The sequence below is a fragment of the Apteryx rowi genome, unplaced genomic scaffold, assembly GCF_003343035.1.
Source record: "Apteryx rowi isolate R43461 unplaced genomic scaffold, aptRow1 scaffold_564, whole genome shotgun sequence".
Lineage (NCBI taxonomy): Eukaryota > Metazoa > Chordata > Aves > Apterygiformes > Apterygidae > Apteryx > Apteryx rowi.
Genome location: NW_020450832.1, coordinates 70,017 through 90,311, shown reverse-complemented (window position 1 = coordinate 90,311; position 20,295 = coordinate 70,017). Strand labels below are relative to the sequence as shown.

General features: G+C 53.9%; 1 protein-coding gene across 9 annotated transcripts; it reads right to left on the bottom strand.

Moving 5' to 3' along the window:
* Positions 1-325: 325 nt before the first annotated feature.
* Positions 326-20,289, bottom strand: CEP131 (centrosomal protein 131). Of its 9 annotated transcripts, none has more exons than XR_003256055.1 (28): positions 20,067-20,289; positions 18,128-18,329; positions 16,941-17,026; positions 15,939-16,053; positions 15,346-15,473; positions 14,743-14,856; positions 14,453-14,602; positions 13,907-14,024; positions 13,463-13,576; positions 12,950-13,066; positions 11,692-11,860; positions 11,442-11,542; positions 11,128-11,310; positions 10,523-10,717; positions 10,257-10,394; positions 9,480-9,605; positions 9,256-9,372; positions 6,111-6,213; positions 5,544-5,745; positions 5,104-5,211; positions 4,722-4,839; positions 4,346-4,420; positions 4,110-4,252; positions 2,814-2,991; positions 2,492-2,688; positions 2,142-2,384; positions 1,745-2,038; positions 834-894 (listed from the first exon to the last, which is right to left on the bottom strand). XR_003256055.1 is itself a non-coding variant. In XM_026081983.1 (27 exons), the coding sequence occupies exons 2-27, from the start codon at positions 18,302-18,304 to the stop codon at positions 631-633; spliced, it is 3,408 nt and encodes a 1,135-aa protein (XP_025937768.1). In that variant the 5' UTR covers positions 18,305-18,329; positions 20,067-20,289; the 3' UTR covers positions 326-630. The 9 variants fall into 9 exon arrangements, 4 of the variants coding, with proteins under 4 accessions (XP_025937768.1, XP_025937769.1, XP_025937771.1 ...); XR_003256056.1 differs by having other exon boundaries at positions 1,745-2,017; XM_026081983.1 differs by lacking the exons at positions 1,745-2,038; positions 2,142-2,384 and adding an exon at positions 326-705.
* Positions 20,290-20,295: the final 6 nt, after the last annotated feature.

Here is a 20,295-nt window from a genome sequence, read left to right as displayed (position 1 = left end):
AGCTCAGCTGCCAGAACAGAGGTCCCGACTCGAAAAATCTCTAACTGCTCCAAAGAGTGGTCTCCTCTCTCCCAGCTCTGCCTGTTTGCCTCAGCCCTGACTCGCAGGTCCCAGCCTCCCCCCCGGGAAAGGGCTCAGGATCCAGGACATCGGCGAGGGAGGGGCTGCTGCCTGGTCACACAGCGAGTAAGAGCAGCTCATGCCCTGGCCCTGGCCCGCACAGGATAGGGAAAAATAAATGCACCAGCATTTAAGAAAAAGTCATGGATGCCCATGGCACAGACTCCCCCTTCCCCAGGGGACACAGATCAAACAGAAACGGCCGTAGAAACCAGCGCAAATTTTATTGTTAAAATACAACCACAGAAATCTTGAATGTTACTGAGTGCCCCTAGCAGGAGTCACGGGCCGAGACACAAGTAACAGGGGTTTAAAAAAAAAAAAAGAGAGAAAACGGCACACACGAGGGAAGGGAGAGCCTCACCGCAGCCCAGCCATACACACGCGCACCCCTACGCGCACGCATCAGTGTCAGCCCACACAGAGCACAGGTCCAGCGGGCGTCCCCAGGGCCCCCTCGCCCCCTCCGGCCACGCGCCGCAGGGCGGCAGTCCCCGCAGGGCAGGACAGTTATTTGGCAGCCAGCAGCTGTTTTCGCTGTTGCTCTAGAAGGGCTTCCAGGTGGTCAGCTCTCTTCACCGCCACCTGGAAGAGACCACGGGGAGAGCGGAGAGAGTGAAGTTGTGTCCCAGGAGCAGAGCTGCAGCTGCTCGGGGCAGGACAGGCACCCAGAGCAGGAGGGGCCTGTGCCACCCACCGCCCCGCTCACTTACTTCATACTGCTTCCGAAGGCTGTTCACACTCTCTTCCTTCTTCACAATGGCTGTCTTCACCCTGAGCAGACAGACAAAAAGAGGCTGAGTCCTTTGTCCCTGATGCCCAGGCCCCAAACACTAGCCTCACCCCTTGCCACAGGGTGGGAATTTTAGCAAGGCTAAAGGCAGCCCGAGGAGCTGCAGCCCCTCACTTCTCCCCACAGCATCGTCCCACCCCAGGAAACACTGCACAAAGCCAAAGAACAGTTTAGGGTGCCTCCATTCACTGGTGAGCATTATGTAGTTTGGATCAAGGAATCTATAGTAAGAAGGGGACATTAACTTGATGAGACTTAATTAACAGGACAACAAGGAAATTGCTTCTAGTTTCTTCCCATTTCACAAACCCATGGTTCCTGCGCCATAGCTGTAACCCTCTCCCCACAGCTCTTGGGGCACCAAGATTTCATCTCTGGACCTCAACCTTTGCCAGGCTGTATGCAATGGWTGGAAGGAGACGGGAGACCCTTGTTATCTTGGGCTCAGGGTATGAGCCTGGTTCCTGGAGCGAGTGGGAATCGCTCAGCTGGCTCTGGGGAAGACAGCGAGCTCCGTTCGCTCATACAAAAGCAGCTCATTACAGCTACTACTGAACAGCTCTGTACACAGATGCCACAGAGACGGGTCTGTACTATGCTAAAGCAGTTATTACAGCACTCAGTACCCACGCAGAAAGAGCTCTTGCAAGAGATGTGCTTCCAGTTCGGATTCTTGTTTCATTTGCAAAATCCCTCCCCCACAGGCAGACTCAGGAGAAAGAGAGGAAGCATTAAATCAGCTGCCTGATCTGACGGTCAGCCCAGTTCACAGCACCGTCTCCTCACTCATCACCAGACAGAGTCAGGCCTTTGCAGCACAGCCTCACGCACAGTGTCAGGGCTCTGCACGCAAGCACTGCGCTTGCTTCCTGCGAACCAGGTCCTCAGGGTGCTGTGAAGCCAACGGTCTGGGGCACTGGAGCATTTCTYGGGATGCTACAATCCACCTCCTGTTTCTGAGAGCAGCTGTCACAGCTGCACTCAACCTCCACGGCTGTGCAAGCAGCCAGCCAAGCCCCAACCCAGCAGCGGGTTGCTCCCTCCTCCRCTCTCTGTGGTCCTGGGGAGGGGAATCAGTTGTCTGGCCTCTTTGGAGCAGCAAATCTGCAGAGCAAGATGCCGAGGCTGTGACCGAATGTATCGTGGCATTATCCAYAGCAGAGCTTTCCAGGAGCAGACTGTGAACCTGGACTGTTCACAGTGCTCTTGGCACAGCAAGGAGCAGTACATGTAGTTGCACACCACTGTCCTCTCCTGGCAGGAGCCATCACAGTGCTCCAGCTGCACACTTGAACACCCCTGTCCTCCAGGCATGTAAGGGAGCAGCCCTGGGGACAGGATGCCACAGAACAGGCTAGAAGTCACCACAAAGGCCAGAGGATTCATGGTGGCAAAGCAGGTAGCCAGCTCAGGTGACTCTGCTCCTGTTTTCGCCCTCGCGGGACTGGAAACAGTACCTGAGGATGCAACACTGCGGACACATTCTTGCAACAGACCTGGGCCAGCTCTGCATCCACTGCCCCAGCTGTGAGCCCAGCCTGGGGCAGCCCAGCATGAAGTCAAGCCAGGGAGCCTCACCTCCTGTGAACTTCCTCCAGCTCCTCATCCTTCTCCCGCACTACCCTGTCCAGCTCCAGGCGCTGCCGGGCTCTCATCTCTGCCATCTCTGCCTTTAGCTGCTTGTTCTCCTCCTCCGTCCCCACCAGCCTGTCAGCAAACTCCTGGCGGATCACTTCTGCCAAGCTGCTCCGCTCCTGGGCCAGCTGGTCCCTCACCTATGGCCGGGCAGAGAGGTGAAATCAAGCTGCTGATGGGCACAGAGGGCTGCGAGGGGCTCAGTGCCAGTCAGGGCACAGAGCAGGGAGAGGAGCCAGACCCCCAAACTCTGCTCTCCACTCACCTTCCTTATCTCCTCCACCTCCTGCTCCTTGCGCTTTACCAGGCCCTGCAGATGAAGGCTCTCCCCTTCCAGCTCAGCCAGCCGCCCCTTCAGTTCATTGCAACGTTCCTGCAGCTTCCGCTCAGATCTCTCCAGCTCCTGGAGCTCTGTCTCGTACTTGTCTCGGATCCTCTTAATCCTAAAGCGAGGAAAGAACAGGCAGCCCAGCTCAGCCTAGCGCTGCAGCCACACTGGGACCATTCCCAGCCTCCTCTGCACTGCAGGAGCAACCACAACACAGCAGCAATGATGTGATTTGCCCCATGGGAGGTCCAGGGCTCTTTACGCAGTAAGAGGCTGTCCTTGGCCTGGAGAAGGAAGCAGTGCCTTGTTCAAAGTGCTCTTGTTGCCATTCAGAGGGCCGCAGGCTGTTCTCACCGCGCACAGACAGGCTCCCTGCTCTGCGTGGCTGTCAGCTCTCAGGCTCTGAACATGTGCAGGTTCCTTTCAATCTGTGCTGACCTTCCCCTCACCCTGAGAATGGGCGAGAGGAGCTGGCTGCCAAGGAGACCAGGCTGCAAGAGGGCAGCCACTGGGGTCCCTGGAGGAGAAATCAATGCAAGTTGCTCTGTTCCCGCAAGCAGACCCTTCATGTGTGTGCAAAGCAGTGTGCAAAAGCCAGGTATTGCATCTAGATAAGGCTGGCCACTGCCATATCACGTTCRGCTTTCCTGGGTTTGTGTCACCCTCCCAGGTCTGGAGCAAACAGCGCTGATGAGGCACACGCTTTGCTATTCAGTAGGGGAGGGAATAAACCTTCATCCCTGCCAGCTCTTCCTTTCTGAGCTAACACCACCCTGATCTGCACACTGCAGTGCTCCCGCGCAACACTGCCTGAACCAGCCACGTCCGTGCACAGGTAGGCGAGCACAGAGCAGTTAGTGGGCAGGATAAACGCATAAAGGTAGCCGTGACTTCAGGCCAAATGCAGAAAAGGCCAACACAGAGAAGTGTGAAGAAAACCACCGGGCAGAGGCAATTACAGATCTAGCTAGAAACCAAAGAAGGGAAAGCTGCCTCCCCGGGGGCAGCACGGAGCTCTTCTCACTGCTTGTCACTCTGCTCCCCTATTCCTGTGCTGGGGTGCTCAAACTCCTTGACCTCTGTCAGAGACATGTGGAGCCTGGGGCAGCACAATCCCATCACATGTCCAGAGCTCACCRGACAGATGCACCAAGCCTCAGGGGATGGGGGGGAAGGGAAACGGCCCTCAAGGAGCGAGGGCTTGCGGGTTCAGTCCACCCACTCCCTCCCCACCTGTTCTCTGCCGCCCTCTCGCACTCCTCCTTGGCGGAGGACATGTCGGCCTCCAGGCGCTGGATTACCAACTCGATCTCTTTGTCTCTCTCCTTCCTCACCTCCTCCCTCAGYTCCCGCTCCCGGGAGAGCAGCCAGGCTTCCTGGGGACAGAGACAGAGATGGCAAATGTTGCCTCAAGTCCTCTCTGAGCCCCAAGAGTGACACCTTCAGAGAAGAGCAGCCCTAGCTGTTACCTCCTTCTTCATGTAGTTTGCCTCCCAGGCCTGCTTCTCAATCTCTAGCCGGTCCTTCAGCACCTTCACTTCTGCCTACAGAGAGACAAGCAAGAGTAGCAAATGTTCAGCACCTGCCCAGCTCTGCCAGCCACCGCACCCCACACTTGCTGATGGGAGCAGCCTTCCCTCACGCAGCCCTAGCGGAAGGCACCAAGGCTGCCACCAGGCTGCTCAGCGGTGCCAGCACATGGTAACACAGCCCCACTCCCAGCCCCACGTGTGCAGCTCACGGCTGCAGCAGTGGCGCTGCCTGTGCCCAAGTACAGCAAGCTTGCGCACACCGGCAGCCAGGGCCCAGCAAGGGGACACCCCAGAGGTAAGGGGAAAAAGAGACCTGATGCCGCCTCTCCTGCTCTTCCTTCTCCTTTGCGTATTCCTCCTTCAGCGCCTTGGTGACAGCAGAGCTGTTCGCCTCCAACTGCTGCCTCAGCTCCTCCAGCTCTGCTCTCTGCCTGCCCGCAGACAGATCACAGCTTGTAATGTCCATGGCTGGCCCAACGTCACCGTCCAACCGTGATCTTCTCAGGCTGCTCCACCTCRGCCCCTCTTGAGCACCACCCCTCTTCCTAAGGGAACCTTGCCTGGGGAAACCAGCCCCACTGCTCTAAGCTCAGGACTGCCCCAAATCCTCAGGCAGCGYGCCCAATGAGAGCTGGCAGCCACCATGCAATACAGCCACACAGACACTGCGCTGGGCCTGCTCCCAGCCCTCTCACCTGGCCGCTTGCTGGCTGAGCCGCTCCTTCTCCTCAGCCACCTCTGCGTAGAGCCGGCGTTGCCGCTGCTGCAGCGCCTGTTCCTCCTGCTCCAAGTGTTTCTCACACCTGTGGGGGCAGAGAAGCCTCAGGGATCTGCCTGGCTTGGGGCGTTTGTCCGTGGTTCTCAGGATTATGGCAGCACTGAGGTGGTCTGTTTCCTCCCTGCCCCATCCCACCCTCCTTTCCGTGGCTAACCAGGGGCTAGTCTGACCRTATAGGACATCCGAGTCCCTGGTTCACTGGCATCTCCCACCTCAGGGCTAGTGGAAGGAGAAGGGGCTGTTTTATGTTGACACTAAATGCTGAACATGTCACAAACCCGCTGTTACGTGGGTGCTGAACACCACCCCCACGTTGTCCAGTCCCAAACTGTGCTCGCTCCTCCTCCTGCAACATACCGCTGCCGGGCCAGCTCCCTCTCCCGCTGGCTCTGCTCCTCCTTCTCACGCTCCAGCAGGTCACGCAGCTCCTCTGCCTGACGGAAATAGCGCTGGGCTGCCCGCTCATCAGATTGCAGCAGTTCTGCCTCATGCAGCATCTTCAGCTTCTTGATGTCCTGCTTGTGTTTGGCGATGAGTTTCTGGATCTCTGGCTCCAGCCCTAGGGCAGCAGGGAAGGACAGTTACCACACAGCCTCGGGGCTGTCTGCATGCAAACACCCAGCATAGATCTCAGGACAGCACAGTTACCCTTGGCCCTAACCAGCTGGTGAGGAGACCATGAACATGTTACCTGAGTAAAGATAAGGCTGGCAAGGAAAGGAGAGAGTGAGCATGTATGCGGTTTCTTGCTCTCCAGCATCTGCCTCTACCACACACAAGGAGCAGAGACTGCCCACACTGAATACCTTCCTGGAGGTATCAGCGCCTTATTACACCAAAGGTCCCTGCCCTGGGAACAGCACAGATACGGTGATACTTACACCCACCCATCTCCCGGCCACAGCTGAGGGCATGTGTCTATACCTTTCACAGTGATTTCTTTGATCTTTTTGGTTTTCTCATCCATCCACTTCTCTCGCCTTATTTTCTCTGTTGCACTCATCAATTCCTTGAGTTTCTTGATCTCCTGTTTGGAAACAAAACAGAAAACTTCAGAGACAAGGAGGGGGAGAAAAACTTGTACTAGCCTGGGAGTTTGGCTGTTGAAAAGGAAGTTGTAGGCAAGAGCAGATGACCTCAGCTGTGCACAGACCATTCAAACAGTCCTGGAACAGTTCAGTGAACTAGCTGTACACTCCCCCAGTGCCACCTTCTCTCTCTTGCATGATTGGGCTGCTGTTGCCCTGCGGAATTTGAGCATGGGAGAAAAGGGCAAAACCCTCAGAAAAGCGCTTGCTGGAAGTGGCTGACAAATGAGAACACCTATTAGAGAGGAGATGGGAACTCCAGGCTGCTCAGGCTGCTCTGACAGCAGATGGTTGCATGCAGAGCAGTCTGTCTGTAGGCTGCTCTGGAGTCATATTTGAAGATGCTTCCTTCTCCAACCTTCCCTTCTCCCTGGCTTATGGTGTGGGTAGAAGGCCCCCAAGGAGGACAGACAAGTGCAGCTTTTCAAGAACACTGCAATATCACCACAGACCAAGTTTCTGCAGTGCCACAAGGCTCTTCAAAGACCCTAAAAGGCTGCACAGCCCAGGCACAACCACAGCTCTCACTTTTTCCTTTGCATTTACCTCTCCAGCCTTCCTCAGGGCTGTGTTTGATTAATCAAGTGAAAAGACTGGTAAAACATTCAGGGCCTGCTGCTCAGAGTGCTCTTCTTCAGGCTTCTCTTTGGCAAAAGTAGGTTGAAGCAATCAGCCACATACTTTTGGGATGGGGTTTCTGTTGATAAAGGCACTGGCCCACGGAAGGCACAGCCTGGCCAGAAGTGGCTCAGTTTTGGGGAGAGGCAGACGATGACAATGTGCACAATGCTGGGGAAACTTCACAGCTTCAAAAAACGAGAAGCATGGCAGGAACATGCAATGGTTGGTTACCTGGCTGCTGGGCAGAGAGGAATGGGGAACATCAGGTGGCCTTCAGCACAGTCTGTGGCACTCTCTTAAGCAAAAAGGGCAGGGAAGAGCAGCAAAATCAGCAGTGGAGGAGAGGGACAGCCCCAAGGCAGTGGCTGAGCCCATCACCTGGGGAGATAGGGTGAAGGTGTTCCTTCACAGCACTGGCCCTCCTGGCAAGCCGGGAGCTCCCATTCCCTCCCCAGACCTAGGGTGAAGGGGCATATCTCCATCTCAGTACTGCTGCCTGCCGCCTGAGGAGCAGCAGCAGGTCAGCGTGTGAGAGCAGAGGGGCAAGGCACAGAAAGAGCAAAGAACACATTTACCTCACAAAAGGGGCCCAAAGTGCGCCAGACCTGAGGAGAAAGAAAGAAAGAAGGAGAGGGAAAGAGAAAGGGAATCACAGAATCATAGAAGGGAGAGGAGAAGGGAGAGAGAAGAGAGGCAAAACCAAACGGAGGTGTGCACATGAGAAAGCCGGGCTGCGGCAGAGACAGGAGGGGGTTGCAGATGCGTCAAGGGGAGGAGAGCAGGAGGTGCAGCCAAGCAGGGGTCGTTAACACACAGGTGCACCAAGCGCCTGGCAGCGCTGAGAGCGATCGCAGCTCCAGGGCAAGGGCAGAGACAGCTCTGCTCCAGGAGGCTGCTGTGTGGTCAGGGAGATGGCTCCAGCCACAAGGACAGGTCCTGCTGCAGGAGCCCCCATGGGGAAAAACATTACTTGGTGTTCTTCCTCACCATGCGGAGGAAGCAGATGCTGCAACGAGACGCTCAGCAGAGCTGGGAGCCCAACTCACTCCAAGCAGGGTCAGTGAAAGGGCCTCAGAGCAAGCCAGGAGAAGAGGAGATTCTCTCTGCATCACCTCCACAACTCCCAGGCCATTCCTACCATTGCTGCCCTGTTTTGAGTAGGGAGTGAGAGATAAGAGGTACCTCCTCTACTGCACTGAGCCCATTCTCTTTAGTGTGTCTTCACGGGCTGCAGCAGGAAAAACCTCTGTGGGAAGCAATATTGCACTGGCTTCCTCCTCCCAGCTGGACTCAAAACTCAGGTTTAAACAGTAAGGCAAAATGAGTCAAGTGAGTCTTCACTTTGTGTTAGGCTGCATATTAAAACAGGCTCGGACTGGTGCAAACACTGTCTCCACTCCAGACAGTCCTGGACATGAACTGAGCTTCAAGGCTAAGGGTGGACAGGGACTGGGGCAGCAGAGCTAGAATGAGCTCACATGGGAGCTGTGAGCCAGCTGCACTGCCTCTTTCTGCCAGGCTCAGCTCAGTGTCCAACACAGGGTGAACTGAACTGTCTCCATCTACAGAAGAGGGAGCTCTCTACACGCTCCTGAGGGAAGCCACCAGTCAGCTGCGGATGGACTGAGGAACAGTTCCCACGGAGCAGGCAGCATATCCCAGAGAAGAAGGGCCCCAAGGCATGAATCACACTGCACAGGCTCACTGTAAAAACAACCCTGTGTGTGTTTGGGCACTGGCCACAGCAACAGCACAGTGAAACCCACAAAGGTCTCTTACTGTTATTTAGCTGTAAGATACACCCCATGTTCCTTTATAATCTTGCTCCCATTTGGCTTTGCACATTCCACCTCCAGCGAAGGGGTTTGGTAATAACTCCACATAGAAGAATATGGCCACAGGCACAAATTCTGTGGCATCGGGTTTGTTTCAGCACCTGCTTTTGTCTCTGGCTTAAGTGAAATCCCCCATGTCACCTCCCTGACTGGGGAGAGCTCCCTCCACAGCAGGACGTGGGGGAAGGCTCTTCCCAAGCAGTGCCCTTGGGAGCTGACACTGGCTCTTGGACAGTCCCATGCACCTGGCTCTGGGCAGCAAGCCCTCTGGCAGAGGACAGCAGCCTCTTGGGTAGCCAGGGCAAACCTCTGCAGGTAACATGGACTTCTTGCACAAGCGGCACAACTCGCCAGAACAACCGAGCCTCCAAGTGTGAGAGACGATATGGCTCTGGGTAGAGACCACCAGCACAGCCAGCTCCCATATGAACCCGTGGGCTAGAAGACCGCACAGTCCCACTCCTGCCACGGCAGTATCAGGACATGTCTTTTCTTCCTGCACCCCCACCCTCCCCATCCCCTCACCAGCTCATGATGCTCCTGCATCTGGGCGATCTTCTTGCTGTATTTCTGGTCTACTTGTTTCAGCTCAGCTACCACAGCCTCACACTTCTCACTCAGCACCTTCTTATCATCAATGAGCTGGGTAGGGTACAGACAAGGCATCAGACGGCCAGGCAGAGTACGGCCACCTCCGCTGGCCCTTGGCTTCTGGCTTCAGAAGAATCAAAGTTAGGAGGAGAGATTACCTTGTCGATGAAGGTCAGGTGCCGCTGGATAGCGGCCTCATACTGTTCTCTCTGCAGCCTGAGCTGGTGGCTGAGCTCCTTCTCAGTCTGTTTGACGTGCCGAACAGTCAGTTCCCTCTGCTGAGCCTGTTGGATGCAGGGGAGAAATAGAGCCATGAGACATTAGAGGAAGATGTTACACCAGCCCAGGCATCTACACAGGAGATAATTATCAAACCAGGAAAGCACTGTGGGGCCAGAGGGCCAGAACAACCAGGAACAGGAAAAGAGTGCTTGGTCCTGACACATCGTGTCCTAATGTCAGCAGGACAGACCAAACACCCAGGTGACAGAGAAAAGGAGAGTTCAGCCCAGGAAAGGGCATCATGCAGGCCCTGGCTGGGGGCTTCTGGACTGGTCAGGAACCTGCTAAGGAGGGGATTTTGAAGATGATTTTCAAATCAGGCAGGCAGCAATGAGAAAGCCGAGAAGTCCACACCAAACTGGGCTTCTCACAGCAAAGCAGCAGCGAACAACTTTATTAATTCAAAGGACCATGCAGATCTTTCCCACACTAAGAATAACTTAGACTGCTGCACACTCAGGCAGAATACGCCCCTCTGGCTCCTCTGCATTAGATCTGGGAGCACAGCAGTACTTAGCACTGCTGGGGACACAGAAGGCAAGTCCTGCTCACAAAGCTGTCTTCTTGCACTCTAAAGACACTGTTCCAAGAATAATCTGTCAAGGGCTCTTGGCCTTCGCTCCGCAGCAAGCAAGCACATCCGGCTTACACACCAGCGCTGTCTGCAGCAGGCTGACAGCTCGCTTCTTCTCCTCCACTTCCAACTTCAGCCTCATGATGGAGCTGGTGACTTCCGTGGCAACAGCTGATGCCTGCTCCAAGTGAGCCAGCTCCTCTTCAGAGAGGAGTCCCTGTGACACAAAAAATGGAGTAAAAGGAGCTGGGAATCACCTGGAGCCAGGATGAGGAGAGCGCCCCCTTCCCTGCAGGGTCTCACACCGTCTCTCCAATATAAATGGCCTCTCGCTTCAGAACTCACCTCCCGCTGCGTGGCCGAAGCAGCAGATCTGGGTCTCTCCTGTTCAGACTTCTCCATCTCATCCAAGAAGCTGATGATGCTTTGGAGTTTGGCTTCTGAAAGCAGGGCCCCATCCTCAGGGACCCCAGGGGAATGATTCAACTTCCCAAACTTCTCCAAGTTATCAGCAGTCAGGGAATTGGAGTCCGGCTCCTGCTGGGCAGACACAGCAGTTAACAAGGAAGGCAGCCTGCACTACAACAGCCCCCAGAGGAAGGCTCAGAAGAAAAGGTGTTAGTTATTCCCCAGCAGGCACCACTGGAATGCAGTCTTCCCACTGTCCTCCAGTGACCAGTCCTCATCCTCTGTGGTCATGCTCCCTCCCACTGCAGCCCTCGCATAGTTTCACTCCTCCTCATGAAGGCCCAAGCCCCACCTGCACCAAACTCTTCTGCTGCCTTTGCTGGCACTCCTAAAGGCAGTCGATCTGCTGCATTTCTTGGCCTTCTTGCTCTCTGCAACCCAGCAAGCACTGGATGGAGGCAGCCCTTGGAAAGGAGCCTGTTTTCACAAGGCAGCCAGCTCTGTCTAGGGGTGGATGTGACGAGCCTCAGTCCTCTGCTTACCCCGTCTATCCAGGCATATTTGTCCTTCTTGAAGAGTTTCGGCTGGGGCAGCAGCTCTGGCTCCTCCTCCAATAGCCTGAGGGTGTCCAGCAGCTCATTGAGAGTGACTTTGGACTGAGCCCTGCTGGCAGCAGTAACCACCATCTCCAGATCCTCTCCGCCTGTCTCTCTGGAGCTCATATCCTAGGGGAGAGGAAAATGCACCTTGGAGTAAAAACAATTTGCTAGATATCCTCAGAAGTGAACCCAGGCTCCAAAGCTGCACCAGCAAAACAGCTGGGGCCAGGAGCACCAGGAGGCAAAGCCAGGCCCACCTGCAACTTGTCCTCTGCCCCGTGATCCTGTGAAGGCATGGCGCCGAGGTCTGCAAGGGCGCTTTCTTCTGGCTCTGCAGTAACTGAGTGGAAATTGGCATCTGCAGGAATCAGACTGTTTTCACATGTTTGTAACCACCAGCCCCCTACAGGCAGCTCCCCTCAGGGAGCACTGCCCCTCCATCATCCTCCTTCCCCCTCATGTCAAATACTTCTCCAAAAGCATCAGAAACCTGCAGAAGGGACTCACCAGCATTATTGGCTTTGACGATGCTGTTGGCCGGACTGATGTTCTTTGCAGAAGCAGGTTTGGCAGGCTTTTTCTTTGCAGCCCTTCTGCTCTCCTTTGCCAGTGCAAGCTCTTCTTCTGCCAAGCGCTTTGTGTCAGAAGCCTTTTGGGCCCTTTTCTGTTGCAGCTCCTGTAGGGACAGACAAGCCATCAGCACCCTGCCCTGCACTGCTTTGCAAGTGTTAGCAACGGTTTGGGAGACAGCAACAATCTACGTGCTCAGGTACCAGGACAACCCTATTCAGAGAAAGGGAAAGCAGAGAAACAACAGCTCTCCTCTGTGCTCCTGTGAGCAGACAGGAGGTGGTGACCCAAGGTCCTGCCAGCTCCACATGTGAGCCAGGGCTGTTCATACACCCTTGCACAGTGTCCTTTAGCTTCTCCTTCAAGGGCCTCTCAATAGTCCATGCTGCATCAACAGCTCAAGGGCCAAGCACCATGCGGTGGAGCATGCGCCCAAGTGGATGCAGTGCCCAAGGTGTTGCCTTAGCTGAGTTTCGGGAAGTCAGTTAAGGCACAAGCAGATGTTTGCATGATTTTTGCAGCATTTTAAGAAGTTACCATCCTCCAGCTGCTCACTGCTGTCCCCTTCTGCTAAAACGTGATTCCATTCAGGGCAAAGCAAAATTGGGTTATCTTAAAATCTTTTCAGCGATGTTGCAAGCCAGCGTGCAACTCTCCATACTCTGTCATAGATCCAGCTTCTCATCTGAGCTCCAGCAGTACCAGGCCTTCCCTGCCACAGAGGGCTACAAGAACAGGTTAAAGACTGCAAGGTGCTCAAGTGCTTCCTGGAAACACGACCAACAGGCACAGAACGCAGAGCAGGGGTCAGCCCTCTCCACCAGCCACCCCGGAGGGATCTCGTTCCCAAAGACGGTTCTGTTCCTGGGCCTCTCTCATCCTCAGTCACTCTGAGGAGCTGCAGTTACAGTCTCCCTTTTTCGGCATGATCACCCTTTCCCCAAGAACTAGATCGAAACCAGAACTGTCTTCACAAGCTCTGAAAGAGCTGCCAAGGCTTGGCAGGAACACAAAGGGAAACTGCTCTATGGCACCTCCTTCTCCGTAGGGAACACTCCATTTCCAAGGCTTGCTTTAATTCTGCTTCATGCAAAGCCCTAAAGATGCAGAGAAAAGGCCCTTTCACTGTCTCACAAACAAAGACGGCCAACAGACTGGTCTCAGCCAGGCCACAATGCCCTTGCCTCATCCCTACCTGGATAGCAGCACGTCGGGCCAGGCGCGCTTTCTCTTCTCGGATCTTCCGGCGTTCCTCATCCTTTTTCTCATGCAAATCTAGGATGTTCCCCTCCTCCATCTGCTGCTGCCTTTCCTTCCCGACAGAAGGGACAAAAAAATGTTATCGAGAACTCTCCAGCACCCACCACCTGCAGCAGGGAAGTGGGAAGGGACACATCTCACCTGGAGTCACCCCATATCCAGAAGGCTTTCCACCCTGTCCCCAACCTTCCCCTGCCCTCCCCAACCTTCCCCTCCTTGCAAGTAAAGAGCCCTCAGAAAAGCTCCACTTCAGGGCAGCTTATTTTCTTTAGACATTAAATGCAATTATTAGTCATCTGGGTCTGAAACCACCGAAGAGACAAGGCTTAAAAATAGAATCGCACATACAAGAGCTCCGGTACTTTTTGTTATTTGGATAAATAATTAAATACAAAGAAACACAAATAGCTGCAGATGACACGTCACTTTCTAATGAGCCAATTGTTACCGATTTGCTACAATGAGCTGAGACAGGGTATCCCTCCTTTGGCCACCAGAGTGTCCAAGACAGCAAGAATTCAGCTGGGTTAGCATTGTTACTGCCAACTCTGGCTGTTTGCAGCTAAAGGAAAGGGAACAAATACAACGGAGACATGCAGCACTGACCCCAGCGGCTCATAGCCTGAACACGCACCGAAATCAATACTAGCGCTTCCCACCTGCACTGTCAGTCCCTCACTGCAGTGACAGCTACCTGTAATTACCAGGACCTGCTCCAGTTCCCACTACTGTGAGAGGTTGGCTGGATGCAATGCAAAAGTCCCCTTGTCTCTGATGACTCAGTTCTTGGGTGGATGGTCTGGTGACTAAAGGAACTAATTTTCCTCCCTCACTGAGACAAGCAGGACATCTGAGTTTCAAAAGGGCCTAAGCTACAAGCCAGGAGACAGACCTCTCTTTTGGAAGCCAACAGGCGCTCCAGAGCAGCCGCTCCCATCCTGTGCCTCTGTGAGTGGTGTCGGTACCAGCGCTGGATAGTTACAGCTGCGAGGTTCACCTGCTGAATGAACCTGTAAGGAAAGGGGAAGGTCAGCAGGGCCCCAAGGCCCTCCTCAGCCACCAGGGCCCGGCAGGACGATCGCATTCTGCTGCAGGAGGGCAGAGGGACTGCTCACCCTCAGCACTAGGACTTGGGCAGCCCCCCTTACACCCTGACTCAACAAGGCCTTCTCCTGGGCTGATATTTGGGATAGGCAGAACTTGTTCCTTTGATGAGGGAAACTCAAAACAGAGCCAAGGCAGAGGCAGAGTACAGCAACACAACCCTTCAGCAGCCAATGCAGGTGCAGCAAGAGGAGCTGTTCCAGAAGCTAGAGCCCCGCAGGACAGGTACAAACCAGTACCAGCTCCTCTGCTCTCAACCCCCCAGATCACCCCTTAATTTGGCACTGCCCTCCTGTCTCTTCCCATCAGCCATCACACACCAGCTCTGCCTCACCTCTCCGCCTCCTCTTCGGTCACCTCCTTCCTCCGCAGCAGACTGCTGTTGTTGTTGCGGGTCATGATGTTGTTGCTAGAGAAATTCTTCTGAGACTTCATGAAACTGCTGCTTTCACTCTCCTCATTTGAGGTCGCCTTGATAACATTGCTAAGGCAGAAGATGAAGCTACTTGGTACCATTCTGCCCTGTTTTGTGCCACATCTGCACAGTGAACAGGATTGGCCCAACACAGACACAGGGTGAAGCAGCCTCCAAATTCTGCACAAAGCAGGACCTCACCCACTTACTTGAGGGAGCTTGGTGCCTGGTTGGAGCTTTTGGGTGCAGGGCCTTTATCAGTGGTGGAGTAGTTGTTGTGCACCATAGTGGTGACGCAGTTGCCCATTGTGCCCTTGTTGCTCCTTTTGCGGAGAGAAGACAAGGCGTTAGGTCTTGCTCTATCTGAAGGCAAAGGGTAGGGGAGGCCTCACAAGCAATTCACTCACTCCTTAGAGCTTGCTCCTCTGGAGCTGTTACCTGACACACAGGCAGACACCAGACAGGCACAGCTTGAGCAGATGTAACAGAGCCTGCCTTTCAGGCCATTTTAAACACACAGCCTTTGCTCAAGTTTCTCCTAGCCCTGAAGGTTTCAAGTCTTACTTTGTTCCCTTTCCTACAGTTAGAGTGGCCTCGCTCTTCCCACACATCAATCAACCTCCTGTGCAGTTTCCAAACATGTCCTCGCCAGCCCAGCCTCACACAACTGTCATCCGTCTGCCCCATGTTTGACCTGATATTCTGGCAGAAACAGAGCACCAGCACCACCTCCTTTGCCCAGGTATTTTCTCAATTTAATTCCTCCTAACACCAGGCCTACAGGGCTCCCAGTTCAGTAGTTCTTCTCCTACCTGTTGTTGGCAGTGAAATTGGCTGCCAGGAGCACAGTGGCTTCTTTTTTCCTCATGCCTGCTGGTGGCTCAAGGGTGCTGGAGCCATGGGTGCCGGATGAGCCAGGGAATGCTCGTGGCTGATCATCCTGCCATGGAGTTAGCAAGCATTAAGCATATGCAAGCATCAAACCAACTTCTTCAAACAACATATTTTTCCTCCACAAGCCAATTTCTCCCTCATACAAAAAAAAACCCCATGTCTATTCCACAGTCCTGCAGCCTCAAGGCATTGCCTGCACTGCTTCCTGCCTCTCTCGCCACACGGCAGGAGCATGGAGGTGAGGGACCAAAAACCCTGGGCCAGACACAAAGACCCATGGTCAAAACAGGCCAGAGCAATGACTTAACATGTTGGCTACTCACACTGTGCCAGCTTTGACTGAAGGATGAGGAAGGACCAGCCTGGTTGTCACAGATGAATTACACCATTCCCATCTTCAGATCCAGGAGAGATCTTTTGCATGACTCACCCACCAAACCAAACCAACTGATCTCTCACGTAAGGAGAGCCGGACCTAGCCCACAGCACCTGTGGAGACCATCCTCCTTACCAAGATGTTCCATGTTGTTTTTTTCTCTGGAGAGGTTTTGCTCAGACTCGCCAGTTTTTTTCTTCCACCGGAACGGCTGTCAAAGAAGGTCAGGAAGTCTCCTGTCTGCTCAGGGCTTTAGCCCAAACCAAAGGAAGGCAAAGAGAAGGGAAGAATACATGTTCGGGAGTTAATATGAGATGCAGACAAATGGCAGCAAGACAGCAATACCGGGATTCTCATTCTGCACACACTGCAGTGCCCCAGCAGACTGTTTGAGCAAGAAGCAAGCTCTGATCCCAAGAGAGCAGTCTGACAATACGCACAGCAGTGGCCTGATAAAGCTGAGACATACTAGTTCCTGTCTTGAGACACAGGAAGAAAAAGTGCTCTAGAATCATTACATAGTCATGAAATCTGTAAATTATTAGTTTTTACGTAAAGCTTTATACTTCAGCATTACATGTGGAGATAGAATACATTAAATGGATGGGCACAAGACAACAAGAGGGAACTGAAAATCACAATTCAAAGACAGGACCTAGGAAGTCACTGGAGGCAAAAAGAGAACTTTCTTCTCCTAATACTTGATGTTCCCACTCTTAGGAGATCTTGAGATACATCAGCGGTTGCACTACCTCCACACAACCTTCCAGCACAGCAAGGACTGTACCTGGAAGACTGACAACTGCCAGGGCAGCTTTCCCTTCCCCACCTTGGCTATGGTCTGGAGGGTCCATTAGGGGCTGTTTTAAGTGAACAGTCCCATTCCTCAGAATTAATTCGGGTGTCCTTCGTGACAGGGGCTTCCAACCCAAAGAAATACACTCTATTTCCCCAAGTTCTAATCATGTGACCTCCCTGCAAAAAAACAGACCCTGGATTTCCATGGCCAGGTTACAACCCATGATGCACATGACAGAATTTGTTAAAGTACAGTTAAGAAAGGGTCCGTTTTCCTCGCAGGACAAGAGGTGTCAGACAGACCAGTGGGGTTTCGCACAAAGATGGCTGGAGCTGTACCTGAGCGTGCTGTTCACCCGCTGGTTAACTTGGGTGGTGCTATTGGATCTCCGGAGGTTGTTAATTGCACGGGATCCCGCATCTTCCTGTGGAGGAGCAAGTTATATTCAGCAGTGATTTCAAAGAGAATCAGGATCAGACAGAGCTGGGATGCTTGGACTAGGCAGGCTCCCCCAGCCGAGTAAGGCATCCTAAAATAGCACTGCTGTTGATACTACCCTTCCACCCCCTTCTCCAGAGCACAGACAAGATGTTTTTGATATTCCTATGGTTGCTAACCTCTCCTTGAGAGAGAGTGGAATGACATCCAGCTCCCTCTTGGGCTCCTGTGTTGCTGCTGAGCAAGCAGGAATACATTCATTTGTTTTAAGTTCCCCAGCAGAGAAGGGCTGTGTTTATTACCTGTCCTGGGAATAAATGCTAAGGAAGACTGCCAAGCCAGCAGGAATTACTCAGCAAAGAGTGCAGAGATTCTCCACTACTGGATTTTTACAGAGCCCAATAAGAACCTGAGGCTCATTCACTCTGCTGAAAAAACACTCAAAGTTCCCATTTTGCAAGGTACCGAGAATCCTCAACTCCTGCTGACCTCAGCAGGAACAGAGGGTGCTCATCAAAGCACAGGATTGGGCTTGAAAGCACTGCAGTATCTGGCAGAAGATTTCAGAAACTCAAGAGAGTTTCCAAAGGAAAATCAGGAAAAGGAGGTGAAGAGCAAAGAGAGAACAGAGACATGTGAAGCTGGCTGCTTTCACTGCTTGCCCTGTCTACATAAGAAGGGCTGAGAAGAGACCTAATGAGCAGGTGACAATCAAGGCTTTTACTGTGTAGCATAAAAAGTGAACACAGCACTGCAGCACCCAAACACTGCAGGTCTAGGTAGCACCTGGACCAGTCTAACTCTCCCTTCCCTGGTCCGGCTGCTCTCCAGCGAATGCGCAGCAGTGTCATGCGCTCCACGGGGGAGCACAAGGCCTCCTTAGCAGCACCTCCCTCCCCAGACTGCACTTCAAAGCTCGGCTGGCAGAATCAGTGCATTGGGGAAAGCACACCCAAAGTTAGACACTCAGCAGCCAACAGAGTAAAAGTGTGTCAAAATATGTCATACACCTGCCTATGCACACACGCCTCCCCACCCCACCTGGGGGGAGAGTCGGGAAGAAGGGCTTCTCCTCCCCAAGACTCACCAGAGCATTCCTCTTCGGTTTGCCGTCGGCGATGACCGAGATGGAGCGTGCCATGTGCTTGGCAGGAGACGCGCTGCTTGGGCGCCGCATGACCTGCACAGGGAGGCCTGTCAGGCTCAAGTCCATGCTGTCAGAACTGACGCCCTGGAATGAGGAACTGCTACGGGTGCTCTTCATTTTCAAGCCAAAAAAAGGGGAGGCCCTGGGAATGCAGTGGACAAGGTGAAGTAAAGACACAAAGAAGGATGCATCCAGCTTTGTATGGTAAGAAAACAAATCATTCTGCTCCCAGCTTTCTCCCACAAGCCCAAACACAGAGCCTTAACACTCGCTGGCTGGCCTCTCACCCAGCCCAGGCTTCCCACTCCAAGTGCCTTCAAAACACGCATGCTGACCTCTGCAGACGAGGTCCAAGATTTCATCCCCAGTGGGCCCTGTTTTCAAAGGAGACAAAGCACCTTCCTCCAGATTTCCATGTGCTTAATAACCCTGAAAATACAACCTGGAATATCTTTAGCTGAACTCCCTACAACTACAGTACCTGAAACCAGCAGGCATTTTCTTAATATTTGACCTAGTTAATTCCCAGCCACACCAAGTACAGCTGCCCCATTTCACAGACCGGGAAGCTAATGCTCATTTCATCAGACCAGACTGTTTCCAGGCAGGTGACTCATGAAGAGAAGAAAAGCCCCATTCCTCATGTCAGCCTCTTTCACTGGCAACAGATCGTGGCTAGAAGAGGATCGTGTGAGCCCAGAGCAGCCATATCCACTAAGACCAAAGGTTCTCCTCACCCACTGCCCCGTCTTGGGCAACGATGACGAGGAAGTGTAAGAAATGGGGCAACTAAAAGAGAGATCTTTCCCCCAGGATCTGCTCCCAGTTTCTGGCAAGAAGCTGTTTAGAAACTTCTGACAAACCCCTCAGTAAGCAATGCATGAAGGCCATGCCCTCTCCAAGAACATAAGTAGAGGTCCAGCTCATGGACGGCCCTTTCTCACTCAAGAGGCAGCAATTTCTTAGTTTTGCCCTTGCTTTCTCTCCCATCACAGAGTTCAGACCCAGAAGCTGTTGCTGGCTCTGTCTCCACCTCTCCAGTCCCCAGGCAATTGCACAATGACTCTACGACATTGCTTTATTTCTTTAAATAGCAATAACCTACCTAAACAGTACCTAAAACGAACAGACATTTTCCCCTCTCCTCCAACGACTTGACTTCATCCTACACACACCGCTAAGCTGTAAAAGACATTTGCAATGCCTTTGGCTCCTGAAATCAGCGTAAACAAAAGGCTCTCTATGGAAACCACCAAGCTTACGCCACGAAAACAGGTCCTAACCTCAGCTAGCGCTTGGCTTGGGAGCGGGTAGATCACAGACATGCTTTTTCTTCTGCAGCCTACGGGTGCAAAAGCCAGGGCGTGCGTCCAAACAACGCACTGCCCAGTCCTCCAGCATCTGAACACCGCCGAACAGAGCCGGCAAAGCAAGACGAGAGCTTTTTTCTGCTAGGATAAGGAGCAGCGAAGTCTTAAAAGTTTCCTCTGCTGAGCTGAGCCATCACTTTGCAGCACACAAAGGAAACCGAGCGCTCTTATCTCTACATCCTCGCTCCATCCCTGTCGCACTGCTCTTTTTAAGGCGTTCACGAAAAGCAGGCCCCAGCCCCGCAGCGAAGCCTGCTGCCCCAGCACACGGGTCGGGGCTGCTCCGGCTGCAGCCCCAAGCCGGCAGCAAGCGCCGCGGGGCAGGGTCTGCTCCGAACCCCACACCCCCCCCAAAAAAACCCATCCCAGCCGCCCCATCTCCCCAGGCAGGGACCAAGGGGCCAGCACCCCCGTCCCAGCCAGGGACGCTTGCATGCAGGGCGCAAGCGGGAGAGACGGGGCTGGCGAGGGGGCCCCGAAGGAGGCGGGGGGGGGGGGTCCTTACCTACCTGGACCTCCTGCGGCTGCGGCGCTACGGGCAGCCCCGGGGAAGGGGCGGCCGGGACACCGGGGGATGCAACACCCCCCCCCGCCCCCGGTGTCGTGACCCTCCTCGGCTCCGTCCACACAGAGGGGCCCGGACCGCAGCGAGGGAAGGGGCCCCCGGTTACGCAGCACCCAAAGTGTGTGTGTGGGGGGGGGAACCCTCCTCGCACACCCCAAAGGGGCTCCCCGGGG